A 17,914-nucleotide genomic window follows, 5' to 3' on the forward strand; every position below is an offset into this window, starting at 1 on the left:
TGGCAAAACAGGCCTATTTCAACAAAACTATGTGTTGGCCAGCAAGGGGAGAGGGAGCCTGTTAAACTCTTGGGTCATCTGACCCTTGTGTGGAACCCGAGTAGTGCCCAGGGGAGCCTGTACCAGTCCCGTGATGGGCCACGGGTCCCCGAGCCACTGGGTAACCCCATGATGTAGTGAATCTGGGTGCTTCAGGGGGTGTGTATACCAGCCTCCAACCGTCCAGTTCAACTGGGCTGGCCCTGCTCACAAAGTCCTGCCTCTTCTAGAGACCAGTCAGCTGGGGAGTCATTTGTCACTTTTTCTGGATTCCCTCCCAAAACAGTCTTGTTCTCCTTGCCATCCCACCAGCTGTGACAAAACATATAGCGGAATTTACATCAACAAATCTGCAAGCTAAATAACAAATACCTGTAACCAGTAAAACCATCATAACAAAGATAGTAACTGGGGGGGGGGTGAGTACCTGCCCTCTTGGCTACTGTGAGAGAAGAGGCTGAGCTGTGAGCACCTGGTGCCTTATAAAGACGCCATGTGCCCCACCTCCCGCTCAGATAGCCAGCTCATGCTCATGATGGAGCATCTTTCTTCCCCAGCCATTCCGCCACATCATCACTGGTGGCCACTGCAAGTCGCGAAACGCACAACCTTGGCCAGATTGCTCATTCCCACTAAATAAACCTCCCCTTATTAATTAACTTATTAATTATAATTGATTCATTAATTGTTGACTTATTAATTAATAAGTGAATAGTAGCATCACTAAGGATCAGATAAAAGGCTTGCTCTGGAATATACTATTGAATGAGCTTGCTTTCTAACTCAGTTCTGAGAAATGCCTGGTTTTACATGTCCCCAAAATTGTATATTCTTAGCAGGCCTCATGGTTCAGATTTGCTACCAAGGAAGAGTGGTGCTTCTATGCAAAGGTAGGCAGTGCTCACCTTGAAAGACTCATGAGTTTGACCTTCATGGGGTTGATAGCCAAGCGGCTAAATTAGGTCCCTTTGCCATCCCCCAAATCACACTGAGAGAATAACCTTGTATATTTTTACTGCAGCAGAAATACAGACACAGGGGCATGTCCCAAATTCCCCAAATCTGAGTACAGAACAAAGGAATGCATGAGGCTTTATAATTTTCCCTTGAAGTCAGGAAAAGAGGATGTCCTTTGGGTCAAACCAATAACGGGGGTCTCTACCCCTTCCACATCCCACAGGACCAACCCATGGCCATTTTGCTAAGTCACCCTGACTCCAATGGTTTAATATCCACAATTCCAGTTACTTCCACTGGCCTTGGGAATAGAACATATCAGCCTTGGCAGAACACAGTCAAGAACAAGAACAAGTTTCTGGGCCTTCTGTTACGAAAGAGTCTGAAACACTAAGCTTCTCTTTACAGAACAATTGTTAAGAAAATATTATTTCACCCACTTCTCCATCAGGGTCACCAAGAGTTGGCTGTGATTCAACAGCACACTTTACCTTTTAGAATTCTGTACAGAACATTTATTTTGATTTATTTATATGTAAATATGTATACCGCCTCTCTCAGTAAGTTGGCTCACGACCATTCACAAAAAGAATTAAAACAGTATATAGTAAATCACATCCTTAATCATAATCCTTAAAAAAGATCCCCGATGATCCTAAAAACAACCCCCAACATCATACAAAAGGGCTGTATACATTATTTAACATTAAAACCTTCTCCTCACACATTGGACCATTGGGACCGGTACAGATGACAATATTGATTGGGAGTTTGGTGGAATAACATAGAGTTCCTGGTGCAGACTAATACCATACACAGGAACTGAGGGGACAATCTCACTAACCAAACACCTGCTGGAAGAGCTCTGTTTTGCAGGCACTACGGAACTCAGAGAGTCCCATTAGGACTTGGAGCTCATCTGGGAGCTAATTCCACCAGGTAGGGTCCAGGATCGAAAAGGCCCTGGCCCTGGTCAAGGTCAGGCGTACCTCCTGGGGCCCTGGGACCATCAGCAAATGCATACCTGCAGAGTGCAGTGCCCTGGGGAGGGCATAAGGATGTAGGTGGTCCCGTAGGTAATTTACATGTAGACTTCAAAACCACTGATAAGATTATCTTATACCCAGCTTGCTGGGGGGGGGGGGGTAAACAGTAATGATTGGGAAAGGCAGTATTAGCTGGGTACTTATAAGAGTAGTTCAGCAGTGGAATAGGCTGCCTAAGGAGGTGGTGAGCTCCCCCTCACTGGCAGTCTTCAAGCAAAGGTTGGATGCACACTTTTCTTGGATGCTTTAGGATGCTTAGGGCTGATCCTGCGTTGAGCAGGGGGTTGGACTAGATGGCCTGTATGGCCCCTTCCAACTCTATGATTCTATGATTCTATCAGGCAAAAGTAAAAAATTAGCAATGGCAGATCTGCCTAAATCTACCTTGAGGAAGTATCTGTCAAGTTCTGTTAGAGAAAACAAGGACTGAATGAATTGAGCAGGTGAGAGCAACGGTAGGATGAAGCAAAGGTTTTGATGGAGAAATGGAACACTCTGATTTCTTTAGTTTATTATGAACTGCTGCGGGGAACAGCACAGAGCTTATAGGGGTGAGGAGCTACTGATCCACCGACTATTGGATCTGTGTTGAGTTCTTTCACTCCTTCTGGCAGCTGGAAAGTGAATGCCCTCAGCAGGTTGGCAAAGAAGAGGAAGATCTCAATCCTTGCCAGCTGCTCTCCCAGACAGGCACGGGCCCCTGCAAAGGAAACAAAGGAAGGCAACATGTGAGAGAGCTATTAGCATGTATTGTCTAGACCAGGGGTAGTCAAACTGCGGCCTTCCAGGCAGGGGCTCATGGGAATTGTAGTCCATGGACATCTGGAGGGCCACAGTTTGACTTCCCCTGGTCTAGAATGTATCATCTTGAACATCCATTTTGTTCTTTGGTTTACAGACCATGAGTTGATGGGCCAAGACTTGTGTTGCTGCAACTATAAGTCCTCCATACCAAATGCCAAACTTTCTTCCTAATAAAGCTATCTAAATTCCCTATTTCTTCCTGGGATGCAGCATTTGCCCTGCTGAAGTGCTTAAACGGGAAGAGTCCTCTCTCCACGGAGAAGGACATTCTTTACTTGCAGAAAGACCCACATTCCATTCCTGCCTCCTTTACTTAAAGCTCTGGGGAAACCGGGGAGGTCTTCAATATCCCCATGTTCTTGCTCAGCTCTAGAATGTCATGCAAAATATACAAAAATAAAGAAGTGCCTTGTTATGTCCAAGCTAGCTACATTTAACAGATTTTACCTTTCAGTTGGTCTGTACCCCAAAATCATCAAACTAATCTTTGTCATAAAGTTTTGGTAATTTAGTGATTCCTAAAAACATTCTGTCCTAGAAGAAAGGATCCCTCAGTGTAATCCTCCAGAGAACCCTGTGAACAGCTGTCAATCACATTGTGCACTTACCTGCCCCAAACGGAAGAAAGGCTTCCCTTTCCACAAAATCCCCGCCTTTGTCCAAAAAGTGATTGGGGTTGAATTCCTCTGGTGTTTCCCATTGCTTAGGATCAAGAAGAGCAGAACGTAGATCCGCTATAATAACAGTCCCCTGGAAGAAAGAAACCGTTGCTTCAGGATGTATACAATCAAGGCCATTGCTCTTGTCTAGTCATTGTCCCAGGACAAATGTTTGCTGCTTCAGAGGATCGCTTGAGGGCTGGCAGGAGATGGGGGGGGGGAGCAACATTTTGGCACCATCACAGTGATGACCACATGGAATGATTATGCACAGTGGCGGCCTGGTTTCTCACTATGGCGCAGCATGCCCCACCATATCCCTTGTATGCACGGGGGATGAGATTCCACATATTTAAATCTGTTGACCTAATGAGTGGCAGAGGGGTTTGGGGTTGGGAGGTTTCCTGCTGTGTTTTTTTTTGGGGGGGGGGGCCTTAAATTGCTCCAGCCATTTCCAGCATTTGGTGACCCAAACTAGAAAAAAAATAAAATGATGAAAAGAAATTAATGTACCAACAACAGCCTGATAGTTAATGTTTGTAATTTTGAGACCCCCATTAGAGCTTTGTTGAACCCCAAATTGTCTACGACTGTTTGAAAGATATTTGCAAACAGAAAATGAGATATGCAGAGGCAGGAACAGTATTGGAAAGGAACTGGATCAATTTTACGTACTCAGTTGGCCACAATATGTCAATAAATAAATAAATACCGTGTTTCACTTCTTGGTTTCCTTCTTCAGTCCAAGTGAGGGATGCCAGCTCTGGGCTGTGCAATACCTGAAGACATTTGGGGTGGAGCTGAAAGGGGGGTGGGATTTAGGGCAGGGAGGGACTACAATGGAGTATCTTGCAATGGGGCCCACCCACGAAGTAGCCATTTTCTCCAGGGGAACTGATCTCTGACACCTGAAGATGAGCAATAATTCCAAGGGATTTCCGAGTCCTACCTGGGCTCGGCTGCCAACCCTGGGCTCAATTGGGAAGCCCGGAGATTTCAGTGGGAATATAAAAACTACCCTCCTTCTTCTTTTAGACATATACATCTTTCAGCGATATTACTCTTAGGATTGAGAAGGGCAACCAGAAGCATATCCTGTACCTTTGGGATAAGGAAACCACGCATGTTCACATCTTTTGAACATTGTCTGGGGAGTCCAAACAACAAGATATACTTGAAACGCATGATCTCATGTATCACAGCCTTCGTGTAGGGCAGTTTCTTCTCATCTTGGTAGTGCAATAGTTGAGAGGAGCCTAAAACATCTTGGATCTCCTTGTGGACTTTCTCTGTGGAAAACAATTAAAAAAAAACCCTTCATTATTAGCCCAGCATTTTCCTGTACCCCATTCACGAAACAATGAAACTATTCAATATGAAGTATTCCAAATACTGGATTATTATTATGATTACGATTACGATTACGATTATGATTATTTCCCGCCTCTCTCTATAAGGTTCAAGGCATGCAATACACGTTGAGTCGCAAACTTGGATCAAGAAGCAGCAAATACAGTATTAGTTTATAAAAGAAACAAAACTGTAAAAGAACCAGAGTCCATTAATCCAAATTGGTCCTCATGACAAGCATCCTTAACATAAGAAGAACCTGATAAATGGGTCTTCTGCCTGCTGGCTAGGAGTTATGGAATACAATGTACAGTCTACCTTTTTATCTATTACACTGTTCAAGTGAAAAAATCCATAACAAGTGTGCATAATCTGGAAATCATATGTCATCCTTTTTCCCATCCCTATCATATGAGATATCATAAGTATGATTGGAGGTAGTGATGTATCTCTGATGACACCGTGTTTCCAAATCTAGAAAATAGAGACTTAAATTTCAACCCTATAATCGTTTTAAACTGGAATGTTATTTTAAAGTCAATACAGAAGTCCTTCTTACCTTGAATGTCTGGATGATTTGCCATGAGGAGCAAGGCCCATCGCAGTGTCAAGGCAGTTGTTTCGGTTCCTGCTGCGAACAGGTCAAGGATGCAATGAGCCAGATTCTCTTCATTGTAAGTAGAGTTGGGGTCATGCTTCCTCTGTTGTTCATGGAAAGAAAGTGAGATCGTATTTTCAATATCGTGACCCTGAAGCCATGGGTAGAAGAGTCTATAAGATGTTCTGAGGAAGCATCAGATCGATTGGCTTCACACCCAAAGTGATGTTCTGCTAGAATCATGACCTTGGTCCCAGGGTCCAGGCAAATTTTGTCATCTAAAGTCAACCACCAGGACAAAAAGCAATGATACTGATAGAAATCAAATATATTCTCGAAAAGAAATAGAATCTGACAAAATTAAATATCAGTTCATGGATGAACAAAATATTCACAGGCTAGGGAACATTCTGTTTATTGACCATGTCAACGTATCTTTCTCAGTATTCCCTTTAAGAAAATGTAATGTTTGCATGTACTATCAACTTTTTCCTTCTTCTTGAATGTATCTGATTTCATGTAGAAGGTGACTACTTACTTTCTTTATCTGAGACAGGTAGAAATCAATGAAATCTTGTGGCTCGTGGGCAGCATGATACTCCTTATGCTTTTCGATCTCCTTCCTTGCAAATGAAAGCACAATCTCTATACCTGCTAAGGTCTTCTTGTGAGGCCCTGGAAGGTGTTTCATGATCCATGGGAAAAGTTCATAGAGCTAGAAGGAAGATGAAAGCAAAATCTTATCAGTACTGTCAGCTGGCTCAGTCTATAAAATAATTGGTGAGGTTCTCAAATCAACATCCCTGCTGAGAGGCATCGGGCCGAAGAGTGTAGACCAGCCTTGTTGTCTTGAGAGGTCTGCTTCCTACCTGGTGCACGCATCAAGGAAGTCACAGAACAGCTGGACAGGCTCACCACAGATTATTACCCCTTCCTTCTCATCCATGTACGGACAAATAATACTGCCCAGCATAGCATGGAACGAATTAAGACAGACTTTGTGGATCTGGGGGGAAAGCTAAAGGACCTGGGAGCTCAGGTTGTGTTTTCATCAGTCCTTCCTGTCTTAGGAAGGGAGAGAAAAATCATGCAAGTAAATGACTGGCTACGTCACTGGCGGCGTCGGGAAAGGTTTGGATTTCTGGATCATGGTCTATGATGTCAATATGAGGAGCTACTATCTGGAGATGGAGTGCACCTCACAAGGGGTGAAAAAAGTATTTTGGGGAGAACCCTTGCACACCTGGTGAAGAGGTCTTTAAACGAAATTCAAAGGGGGAGCGATATGTAAATTCGGAACCTGGTTTGAGGGCAAGAACTGGCGATGGGAAGATTGCAAAGCTACAGGGAACAACACATAAGCAGGGAACTACTAACTTACAAGGAAGTTCAAAAGCCAAAACCATGGGGGTGCACAAAGGATGGATTGCGATGTCTCTACACTAATGCATAGAGTATGGGAAACAAGCAGGAAGAACTAATAGTCCTAATAGAAGAAGGGGACTATGACCTAATAGGAATCACAGAAACTTGGTGGGATAATACTCATTATTGAACAACTGGTATTGAGGGGTACAATCTATTCAAAAGGGACAGAGATACTCCTAGACCAAATTACACAGTTCTCAAAGGGGGGGGGGGACAGTGGTCATGGTGAATTCAATTATCCAGATATTTGTTGGAAGACCAACTCTGGTAAAAATACAAACTCCGTTAATTTCTTAACGTCTTGCTGAAAGCTTAATTTCCCAAAAAGTAGAGAAGGGAATCTGGGGCTCTGCTATTTTAGACCTGATACTCATTAATTGGGAAGAACTGGTGGATGAAGTGCAAGTAGTGAGCACACTTGGTAGTAGTGATCATGTGATTTTGGAATTACTGTGGGTCTGATCTTTTGCTGTCAACAGGAACCAGTCCTAGCTATTCTCCAAGTGACAACCGTTAAGATACTTAGAGAGCAATCACTTCCCTTTTCAACCTCTTCTCCAGGTTGAACATTCCGATGTCCCTCAGCCTTTGAGTCCACCAAATTCTTTTGACCAAGGAGTCATCTTCAAGCAGTGGTTCTCAACTGCCCTAATGCCATGACCCCAACAAGAGGGGCAGGGGCGGCGCATGCACACGTGCCACTACCACTCCTGCTTGCCACGGCACTTGCCAAGGTGCTGACCTCCTCCACGGCTTCCATGAGCTCCAAGGTGGCACGGAGGAGGTGTCATGAACCCCTGGTTCCTGCCCCGATTTTTAGACTCTATTCCCAATGTCCCAAGTCTCCTGCCAGAATCTGGCATCCCAGTGAGACGGGAGAGCACCGCCCCACCCCTATGCTCAGCTTGCATTTCGAAGGCTTCTCCTTGCTTCCCGGACATCTCACTGCCTCTCATCTTCAAGGTTGTCTCCCCAGAGCCCATAACAACAGATGGGGGAACTTGCTTTAACACAGCTCCATATCAGAGGGTGCTGTGATCCTGCTTTCCCACCCAGGCTGGTGTCTTGCCTTGCCCACTTTTCCCACAGCCCAAGTATATCGGCCCTGCCATTCCCTAACACGGTGCCTGTCAACATTCGCTGTCTGTGAACATATGCAACATATGGACCTTTCCTTGCTGACTTCTACCCAATAACGATTTAAAGCTTCCTCCTGGAGCCCGAGAGTGATATCTTTGGATTGAGTTTGCTGGAGGTTCAACGACTGGAGGCCAGCGCCATGCAGCCACTGCCGCTCCTAGCGACCCTTGGGAAAGGGCTGAACAACCCCTCAAGTGGTCGTAACCCCCATGTTGAGAACCTCTGTCTTAAAGGGTTCATCTTAAAGATGTCAGGAAAGGATATCTAGGGCTGCCTGACCTAACAGGAAAACAAAAGAAAATGACTTACAATATGACTGGAGCTATTTACAAATTTAGACACATATTCAATGATTTCCATCAACTTGATGAATTCTTTATCTTCAACAGGAAACCCGTGTCCAAAGGCCATAGCACAGATCACATTGGAGAAGGAATTAGCGATGGGTATTGCAGGATCAAATGGCTGTCCTGAAAATAAAATTGGTTACAAAGAATTTCCCCTCTTTGGTGAACACTGAGGGTGATTCTGCACCAGTGGTGTGCTGGTGCATTCTGATAGAGCTGCAAACTCCGCCATTTTCTGTGTCCCCATTGTGGCAGCAAACCTGGTCCACTCTGAATTTATGCATCCTGAAGGATATAGTCGTGGTGGAATAGTTCTGCTGTGTGGGGAGGCACAATTTTTTTACTGGAAGGTTGAATTGTGTCAGAACACAATCCCACTTACCTGCAAAAAATGCCCCCCTTTGCCCCATAGTGGCACAAAGTGCTGCAGAGCTGAGTGGGGATTTTCTGTTGCCTATGGGACTCTGCCAGGCTAGGTCCCATTGGTTGCCGGAGCACCTAAAGGAACACAGAAAACATCCACGTTCCCTTAAAGTGGGGCAACGGGAGCCTAATGCACTTTGGGCCCGTGAGAGGCCCACCCCGTTGGTGACATCATGTGGAAATGGGGATTAGCCCTGCTGCCATGTGACCACCCTCCCAGACTTTTCTACCTGTGCAGAATCAGCCTCAGAGTGGATGTCAGAGTGCAATAAGAGAAACAAAACTGAGATCTTCACAAACTTAAGAGTGGTTTATCTTTTTAAAAAACACTTTAAAATGTATCATGTTATTTACTAAAACATATACCTTAGACAAATATACCCTCACATCCAACCACAGCAGGTTTTAATAAAGACTATTCTGAAATGTCTTTTAGGATACAACTTCTTCCTTAAGATCTCCAGAAATCATGAGATCCACAATATGAATAGACTAGAGGCAAAGCCTTTTGCACCCAAGAATACAATGAGCACTAGCACATATACTTGTACTGGGTTCTGGTCCTCCTCACCTCAGTTCCACACTGGATCCTGAGATCCAATGTGGGAAAGTCATTAAAGAATATCACACTGTAATCTCAAGAGTTGATTCCTCCTTCATATGCAGCCAGCTGGGTTGCCAAATTCCAGGTACTGTTAGGGAGGACTCCTCAGAGGAAAAGGCTTGCCAAAGCCCCCAGCTTCAGTGGAGCCTGAGCTGGATGAGAGCTTAGTCCAGCCAAATGTTAAACAGGCAAAGAACTCTGACCAGCAGGAGGGAATTGAGCTGCAGAGCTTAGATTTCAAAGTTGTTGCAGGAGCTCCTTATTCTCTGCCCAGCCTCCAGCTGCAGCTCCCTGCTTTGTCAACACACCTGATTCACCTGCACCCATTAAACAATGCCACTTATGTACTGGAAGAGAGCTCCAGTGTAAAAGGAATTATACCATGTTAGCAAGACAACTGTTGACTACAAAAGATCGTGAGTTATCACAGAGTGAGGACTGAGAGGCTACTGACAGCCTGTATGAACTTGAAGCTGGGAGGCCTAGGTTGTGGACACATCCTGTGATCTGCTCCTTCTGCAGATGCACTTGACACACTGGATTGAGTTAAGACATTCATTGCATTCTTTCTTATTTTTGGCATTCTGTTTTTAAAATATAGATTCTCTCTGTCTTCCTGGCAGCTCTTCTGGGTTTCCTTCCAGCAGACAACTGAAACCTGAGCACAAGGCAGGAGGCAGCTGGCTTCCCTCCCTTGCCCTGTGAAGATGGAAGGTGAGAAGAAGCTGAGGATAGATCAATTTACCAGCAGCAAGGCCTTTCAGAGAGACCAGCACCTATTCAACCCAGCAAATAGCAGGAAGAGGAAGAAGAGGACAGATATACACTACAATTGTCCCTTATTGGAAAGTGCTCTCTCCCTATTGGTGGCACATACCCAGAGAGAGACAATCAGGTAGGGAGTCAGTTGTCTGAATGCAATTTAAGCTGATTGGTCCTCATTGGCAGATTGCAATTTGAACTAATCGGCCCTCATTGACAAAGTAGAATTTGAACTGAATGGCTCTCATTTCCAGAGTACAATTTGACTCTCATTGGTAGACTACAATTTGAACTAATTGGCCTTCATTCGACTCCGGGGAATGGTAGAGGACAGGAAGGCCTGGAGGATCATTGTCCATGGGGTCATGATGGGTCGAACATGACTTTGCCTAACCTAACAACAACACCCCAGATCAGGCATGCTCTCACTCTCATAGCCTCCTCACTCGCTGCTTCTGCTACCTATGTTTTCTTCAAGGGACAGCAGGAGCCTGCAACTTGGTTGGCTGCTCATACAGGGATTCATTAATTATCCTCACTTCCCCACCTGTAAGCTCCTCAAGGGCAAAATGCTGCCAACATTTAGGATGGCATTTTTTTTTAGTAAACCTGAATCATAGAATCATAGAGTTGGAAGGTACCTCATGGGTCATCTAGTCCAACCCCCTGCACTATGCAGGACACTCACAACCCTCTCGCTCATCCACTGTCACCTGCCACCTCCTTGAGCCTTCACAGAATCAGCCTCTCCGTCAGATGGCTGTCCAGCCTCTGTTTAAAAATGTCTAAAGATGGAGAACCCGCCACCTCCTGAGGAAGCCTGTTACACCGAGAAACCACTATAACTATCAGGAACTTCTTCCAGATGTTTAGATGGAATTTCTTTTGAATTCATTTCATCGCATTCATTCTGGTCTGTCCCTCTGGGGCAAATGAGAACAATTCTGCTCCATCCTCCATATGGCACCCTTTTAAATACTTGAAGATCCACACTAGGCTAAACAGACCAAGCTCCCCCAACCTTTCTTCATATGTCTGAAATTTGTTTGTAGGTCATGTATGGTGTAAGGACAGTTTCTGTGCAAAGACAGCTCAAAATACAGAAACAAGCACTGAAGTAATATTATGCCAGTGTAGATGAATCACTCAAAGTCAATATTTTGGGGGGAAAGACATCAAAGAGGGACATAACAAGTGCACAACAAGGGCCATAACTGCTACCTAACAAATAGGCCACATAACTTGTGACCTCTTGCAAAATGTACAGCTGTCAGCCCAATGTCATTGCCCAGGTAGCAGTTCTTAAGAGCGAACATGGTATATGTATGTTTTCTCAACCAGTTTTTTGTGAAGCCCTGGCGTTTCTTGATGGCCCTGGAAGGGTTTCCTGAATGGGTGGTTGTTAATTTATTTGTATCTATATATTCAGTTTAAAAATATTTAGTGGATGATTTTACCTTATATGTTAACATGATATGTTAACCTCCCAAAATGGGCAATCGGGGGCCTGGAGAGGGGCAAGAATTCTGCACAATTGGGCCACTTCTGGGTTTCAGGAGTTTCTCAATGATAAAAAAGTTGAGAAAGGCTGGTAATTAAGTAATTAAAGACAGCAGCCTCTGATATGGAGTTTGACTCCCTACTCCTCCACGTGCAGCAAACGGGGTGACCTTAGCTTAGTCACAGTTCTCTTAGAGCTATTCTCTCAGAGCTTTCTCAGTCCCACCTTTATCACAGGTTGTCTGAGTAAAGAGAGGAAGGGAAAAGGTGTTTGTAAGCTGCTTTGGAACTCCTTCGGGGAGTAAAAAGTGGGGTATAAAACCAGCTCTTCTTCTTCCAATTTCTGGCATCATTTCGGCTTCAGTGCTTTCTGTGCAACCACTCCCCTGTTGACAGTGTTTTGTGGTGGTCAGAATGTTTGATGAAGAATGCAAACGGGTTCCGGTTCAAAGTAACGGGGCCTATGAGACAGTCAAAGTCTCCCAAGGTCACTGAAATATCAGGGGGGTTGGGGAATAAAAGGGAAAGGAGAGGTACACATAGACCAGTTTGAGTTCTTTGCAGAAACAGATGCAGAAACTTTCACGTACAGATACTGGAAGCAAAGGAAACAAAAGCAGAGCGCCTTCCTTCGAAATCAAATTTTGTAAGAAATCTGTCTTTTTGATTGCAGATGACCAGGGATATCAATGAAATAACAATGAAAGGAGAGAGAGATTCATCTGGAAGCCATGTAAATGCAGTTGATGGTGTTTCTAATTCCCCAAATGGGGAAATTCATCTAAAGCTATTATTCTTGTTACTGAATGAAGAAAACAAGAAGAGGGACTTACAAACACCTTTCCCTTCCTCTCCCCACAACAGATGCCTTGTGAGGCAGGAGGGGGTGAGAGGGCTCCGAGAGAACTGGGACTGGCCCAAGGTCAGTTGGCTGCATGTAGAAGAGTGGAGAATCCAACCCGGTTCTCCAGATTAGTGACCACCACTCTTAATCACGACACTAAACTGGCTTTCTAATGTGGCTAGCTGATTTGGACAGAGGGATGCTAGGTGTTCACATCTGCGGCTCAATGACACATCAGATACCAGAAGGGAACTTTAGGGGAAATGGCCCTAGCATGGTGACACAGGTAGACTACTGCAACTATTGGCCAGCCCAATGTCCTGACATCACATACCTTTTTCACATGCAAAAGTCTCCACCAGCTGATGGGCCTCCTCTTCTATTTGGGGCTCCATGCCTTTCTTCCCCAGTCCCAGCTTCCGCATGGTGGTTACCCCAAACTTCCTCTGCTGCTTCCAGATGTGGCCATTTGATAATACAATACCTAAAGAATCAATGAGGAATTACTGCTATAAATAATACAATAATCATTCATAGTATTAAAATGCACATCCAAACGAGCTCACTGCAAAGCCATGCTCTCATTTATCCTCTGGTGGGAAGGGCACAGCTTTGCAGTAGCCAATAGTTTGTAGTAATTTGGCTGATGTTTTGAGTGAGGAGTGTAAGTTAGCAACGTTCTTTTGACTCAGAGGGAGCCACAGCTGGAGATGGAGACCTTAAAGTTGTCTGGGGATTTCATCCCTGTGGAGACAATTCATGTCGTGCTGATCAATGGCACCTGCTGATGAAACTACAAAAAATACATTGAAGACCATGAAGAAGATCAGTGCATACACCTGCTGCCTACTAGGAACACGTTAGAAAAGGAAGCCTTCTCACAGCCTCTGGGAGTCTGGCCTTTTTTCAATACTGTCCGTTGGTTATGCTTATGGGAGAATGTAGCAGCCTCAAGGTCACCTCTATGAGAGTTGAAGGGGCAACCTGCTTAGCAACAAAGAAACATCCTTTTTCCTTTTGTCCCTCTTCCCTGCACTATCGTAATGCTCCCTTTCTGTAAATAAACTTGCACCTTTGCTGTGAGCCTATGCCTGAGACCTAGTAAGAGGTGCATCAGGGAAGCAAAGAACCCTGAAAGCCCCCACCCCAACCCCATTTCAAGGCCTCCTGTCCATATAGAAGAAGAAGAAGAAGAGTTGGTTCTTATATGCCGCTTTTCCCTACCCGAAGGAGGCTCAAAGCGGCTTACAGTCACCTTCCCTTTCCTCTCCCCACAACAGATACCCTGTGGGGTGGGTGAGGCTGAGAGAGCCCTGATATCACTGCCCAGTCAGAACAGTTTTATCAGTGCCGTGGCGAGCCCAAGGTCACCCAGCTGGTTGCATGTGGGGGAGGAGAGAATCAAACCCAGCATGCCAGATTAGAAGTCCGCACTCCTAACCACTACACCAAACTGGGCAGCCACAATATCAATACTGTTCCTGGCAGAACAACTCGTACTGATTATTCATAGGGCAGGAAATCTGGGGTGGTGGCAGTAGGCAGCCCTGATTTTGCAAGATGCTGCTGGCATTCCAGCCCTGGCCCAGCACAGCACACCGGAACACCTGTGGTAAGTGAATGCAGGAACTCCCTCACTCCCTTTGATACCACAGGCACCATCCATGGCCCTGCAGTGCTAGCCTCATGCATAATCCATCCCCTGACCTTCAGTGTCCCTGCAGGGACACTGCATACCCCTGTAAACTCTGCAGTGCTGCCGAGCTGGATGGGGTGTTCCCCAACCCTCACCTTAGTGGGAGAGCAGCATGCCACTCCCCTGCCATGGTGCAGAGGTGGCACCCTGTCCCCCACTACCCCCGCTGCCACTGCCACCATGCAGTGCACCAGACTTTTCCATCCCCTGCGCACTATGGTAGGGCAGTCCATGTACACTGGGGGATTCCCTCCCCTGGGGGTATGCAGGAAGCGGTGGGGTACGTCAGCCCAGTGTAAGGACCCAGCAGAAGCCTGGCATAGCTGCTGCCATGCATAATGCGTCTCTGTTTTGCAAGCCCTGCGGAACTGTCCTATGGGAAGGGAATGCAGGATGGCATAGCTGGAACGAACTGGTCAATCAAGTGTGAATGGGGTGCTCTTTGCACTGTGAAAGGCTAGACCTATCAATACTCTCTGCCTGCCTTTTTGCTCTATCTATGAAACATTGTGGGCGGCCGCGGTTTGTCAAATCCGTCCTTAAAGCTTTGCATGCCTGCTCGGACATATGTAGGGTGATATTATTTCTTTTGATGTGGAGGAATTGTCCCTTGGGAAAATGACCATGAATGAAGTGAGTCAAAATGCAATAATGTATTTCTGTCTGTCTCCTTATGATATGAAGAAACAGTCAATTTATTGTTCTTAACATGTACTCGGGTATCCAAAAAGGGAACTGATGTGGGTGAAATCGTGCTGTAAATTTAATAGTAGGGTGGGCGTGATTCAGCTACTGGTCAAAATGTACAAACATGTTCTGTGTGATCAAGAACAATAAAAATGTCATCCAGAAGTCTGGCGTAAAATAAACAATTAGCAAAATAGGGATTCATCTCTTCATGAAGTATTAAGGTCTCCTCCAAAGACAACATGAGCATGTTGGCTACTACAGACGCCAAGCTGTGCCCTCGGCCAAACCCCATACCTGTAGGAATACTTGGTTTTCAAAAGTAAAAGAATTATTATCCTACACTATCTCAAATAAATCCATTAAAATGGGTGGGAGGATGTGGACCCAGGCATTTTGTCAAATATCTACCACCATATCCCTTTGTATGAGGGTTATTCGTATATAGGCCATTCATGTCTACGGTTATGAGAGTCACCCGGCCATGTACAAATACATTTTCAATGGAATTTATAAGTGGGTAGTATCTTTTACTATGCAGTTATTGTTGGAGGGTAGTAGTTTTTGCAGATGGTAATTAAATATTGAGATAAAGGCCCCGTGATCAATCCACGCTGAGCTATGATTGGTCTGACATGTTCCCCATGATGTTCTGATGGATAAACTGAAGGACTGCAATCTGGATTTTCAGATAGTTAGGTGGATAGGGAATTGGTTAGAGAACCGCACTCAAAGAGTTGTTGTCAATGGTGTTTCATCAGACTGCAGGGAGGTGAGTAGCGGGGTACCTCAGGGCTCGGTGCTCAGCCCGGTACTTTTTAACATATTTATTAATGATCTAGATGAGGGGGTGGAGGGACTACTCATCAAGTTTGCAGATGACACCAAATTGGGAGGACTGGCAAATACTCCGGAAGATAGAGACAGAGTTCAACGAGATCTGAACACAATGGAAATATGGGCAAATGAGAACAAGATTTAATGTAATAAAGATAAGTGTAAAGTTCTGCATCTGGGTCAGAAAAGTGAAAAACATAACTACTGGATGGGGGATACGATTCTAGGTAACACTGTGTGTGAACGAGACCTTGGGGTACTTGTGGATTGTAAACTAAACATGAGCAGGCAGTGTGATGCAGCGGTAAAAAAGGCGAATGCCATTTTGGGCTGTATCAACAGGGGCATCACATCAAAAGCACAAGATGTCATAGTCCCATTGTATATGGCACTGGTCAGACCACACCTGGAGTACTGTGTGCAGTTCTGGAGGCCTCACTTCAAGAAGGACATAGATAAAATTGAAAGGGTACAGAGGAGAGCAATGAGGATGATCTGGGGCCAAGGGACCAAGCCCTATGAAGATAGGTTGAGGGACTTGGGAATGTTCAGCCTGGAGAAAAGGAGGCTGAGAGGGGACATCATAGCCCTCTTTAAGTATTTGAAGGGTTGTCACTTGGAGGAGGGCAGGATGCTGTTTCCGTTGGCTGCAGAGGAGAGGACACGCAGTAATGAGTTTAAAGTACAAGTACAACGATATAGGCTTGATATCAGGAAAGAAATGTTCACAGTCAGAGTAATTCAGCAGTGGAATAGGCTGCCTAAGAAGGTGGTGAGCTCCCCCTCACTGGCAGTCTTCAAGCAAAGGTTGGATACACATTTTTCTTGGATGCGTTAGGATGCTTAGGGCTGATCCTGCATAGAGCAGGGGGTTGGACTAGATGGCCTGTATGGCCCCTTCCAACTCTATGATTCTATGATTCTATGATTCTAATCAGAGTGATCCTATGAATTTTAGGTAGAAGGTAAAAAATAGGCCATTTTATAAAAAGATGGATGAAGAATTCACCTTCCTGCTTCGAAATATAATTCAATGGATTCAATAAATATTCTAATTAATCTGACCATAGATTTTGCCTTTTCCCAGGAGCCTGAACAGCCTCTTGTGGCACAGGGTGGTAAGAGAGCCAACATGCTGTCTGAAGCTCTGACCATGAGGCTGGGAATTCGATCCCAGCAGCCGGCTCAAGGTTGACTCAGCCTTCCATCCTTCCGAGGTCGGTAAAATGAGCACCCAGCTTGCTGGGGGGGTAAGACGGTAATGACTGGGGAAGGCACTGGCAAACCACCCCGTATTGAGTCTGCCATGAAAACGCTAGAGAGCGTCACCCCAAGGGTCAGACATGACTCGGTGCTTGCACAGGGGACACCTTTACCTTTACGTTTAAGTGCCTGAAACTCCTTTTTAGAGACATATATCCTATAATTATTTATTTATTTACATTTTGATTTATATACTGCTGTTCCCCAGATGGGCTCACGGGAGTTTACAATAATAAATGAGTATGTTTTTTCTCCATAATGGATAAATACATCTCTTAGACTGAGACTGAGATGGACTTCAACCTTTTGGTGGTAGTCTTTAACCTTTGTTTTAACTCGTCTTTTGAAATTAAAGAAACATCTGCTACCTGTTCTCAGTCTTTAGAAGGACTTAGAGGCAAATCTAGATTTATACTACCATAGGAGGTACTGGAGATTACCACGTTTGAAAAATTAATTCTAATCTCTTAAACAAATCCACTCTGGCTATGAAGGTGTTATAGTTCTAATGTAGGACATAAGATAAGCCTTTGAGAAGTACAGCGTCCTCCTCCATGGTGAAATGTGCAGTAAACGAAGAATCTCACAGAGACAAGCAGGTTGGAGAGCCACTCAGAAAGAGGCCGGAAGCAGCATGTGGCCCGCATTCTGCAGGTTGGGGACCCCTGGTTTATATGATCACTGTTTGTTTAGATTGAATCCCTGGGAGAAATATTGTGAAACAAATACAGCAGAACTGGAGACCTGGATGTGTAAATATACCCTTCTTAATTGTGGAATGTGGAGTGTAATTAACTGAGACCCTGTTGTTAAAATTCATGCAGCCAACCTGGTGTAGTGGTGAGAAGTGTGGACTTCTAATCTGGCGAACCGGGTTTGATTTCCCGCTCCCCCACATGCAACCAGCTGGGTGACCTTGGGCTCGCCACA

At 45.0% G+C, this 17,914-nt stretch overlaps 1 protein-coding gene across 1 annotated transcript in view; it reads right to left on the reverse strand.

Annotated features, from left to right (window-relative positions):
* Positions 1-789: 789 nt before the first annotated feature.
* Positions 790-17,914, reverse strand: part of LOC143842883 (cytochrome P450 2J5-like) — a 28,078-nt gene continuing 10,953 nt past the window's right edge. Inside the window, exons 4-10 of the mRNA XM_077348179.1 lie at positions 12,836-12,985; positions 8,331-8,491; positions 5,992-6,168; positions 5,415-5,556; positions 4,607-4,794; positions 3,455-3,596; positions 790-2,742 (exon numbers count right to left, since the gene is read on the reverse strand). Of these exons, the coding sequence (XP_077204294.1) occupies positions 2,555-2,742; positions 3,455-3,596; positions 4,607-4,794; positions 5,415-5,556; positions 5,992-6,168; positions 8,331-8,491; positions 12,836-12,985 (1,148 nt within the window). The 3' untranslated portion in view covers positions 790-2,554. The remainder of the gene's footprint in view (positions 2,743-3,454; positions 3,597-4,606; positions 4,795-5,414; positions 5,557-5,991; positions 6,169-8,330; positions 8,492-12,835; positions 12,986-17,914) is intronic.

This window comes from Paroedura picta, chromosome 8 (assembly GCF_049243985.1).
Source record: "Paroedura picta isolate Pp20150507F chromosome 8, Ppicta_v3.0, whole genome shotgun sequence".
Taxonomy (NCBI): Eukaryota; Metazoa; Chordata; class Lepidosauria; order Squamata; family Gekkonidae; genus Paroedura; species Paroedura picta.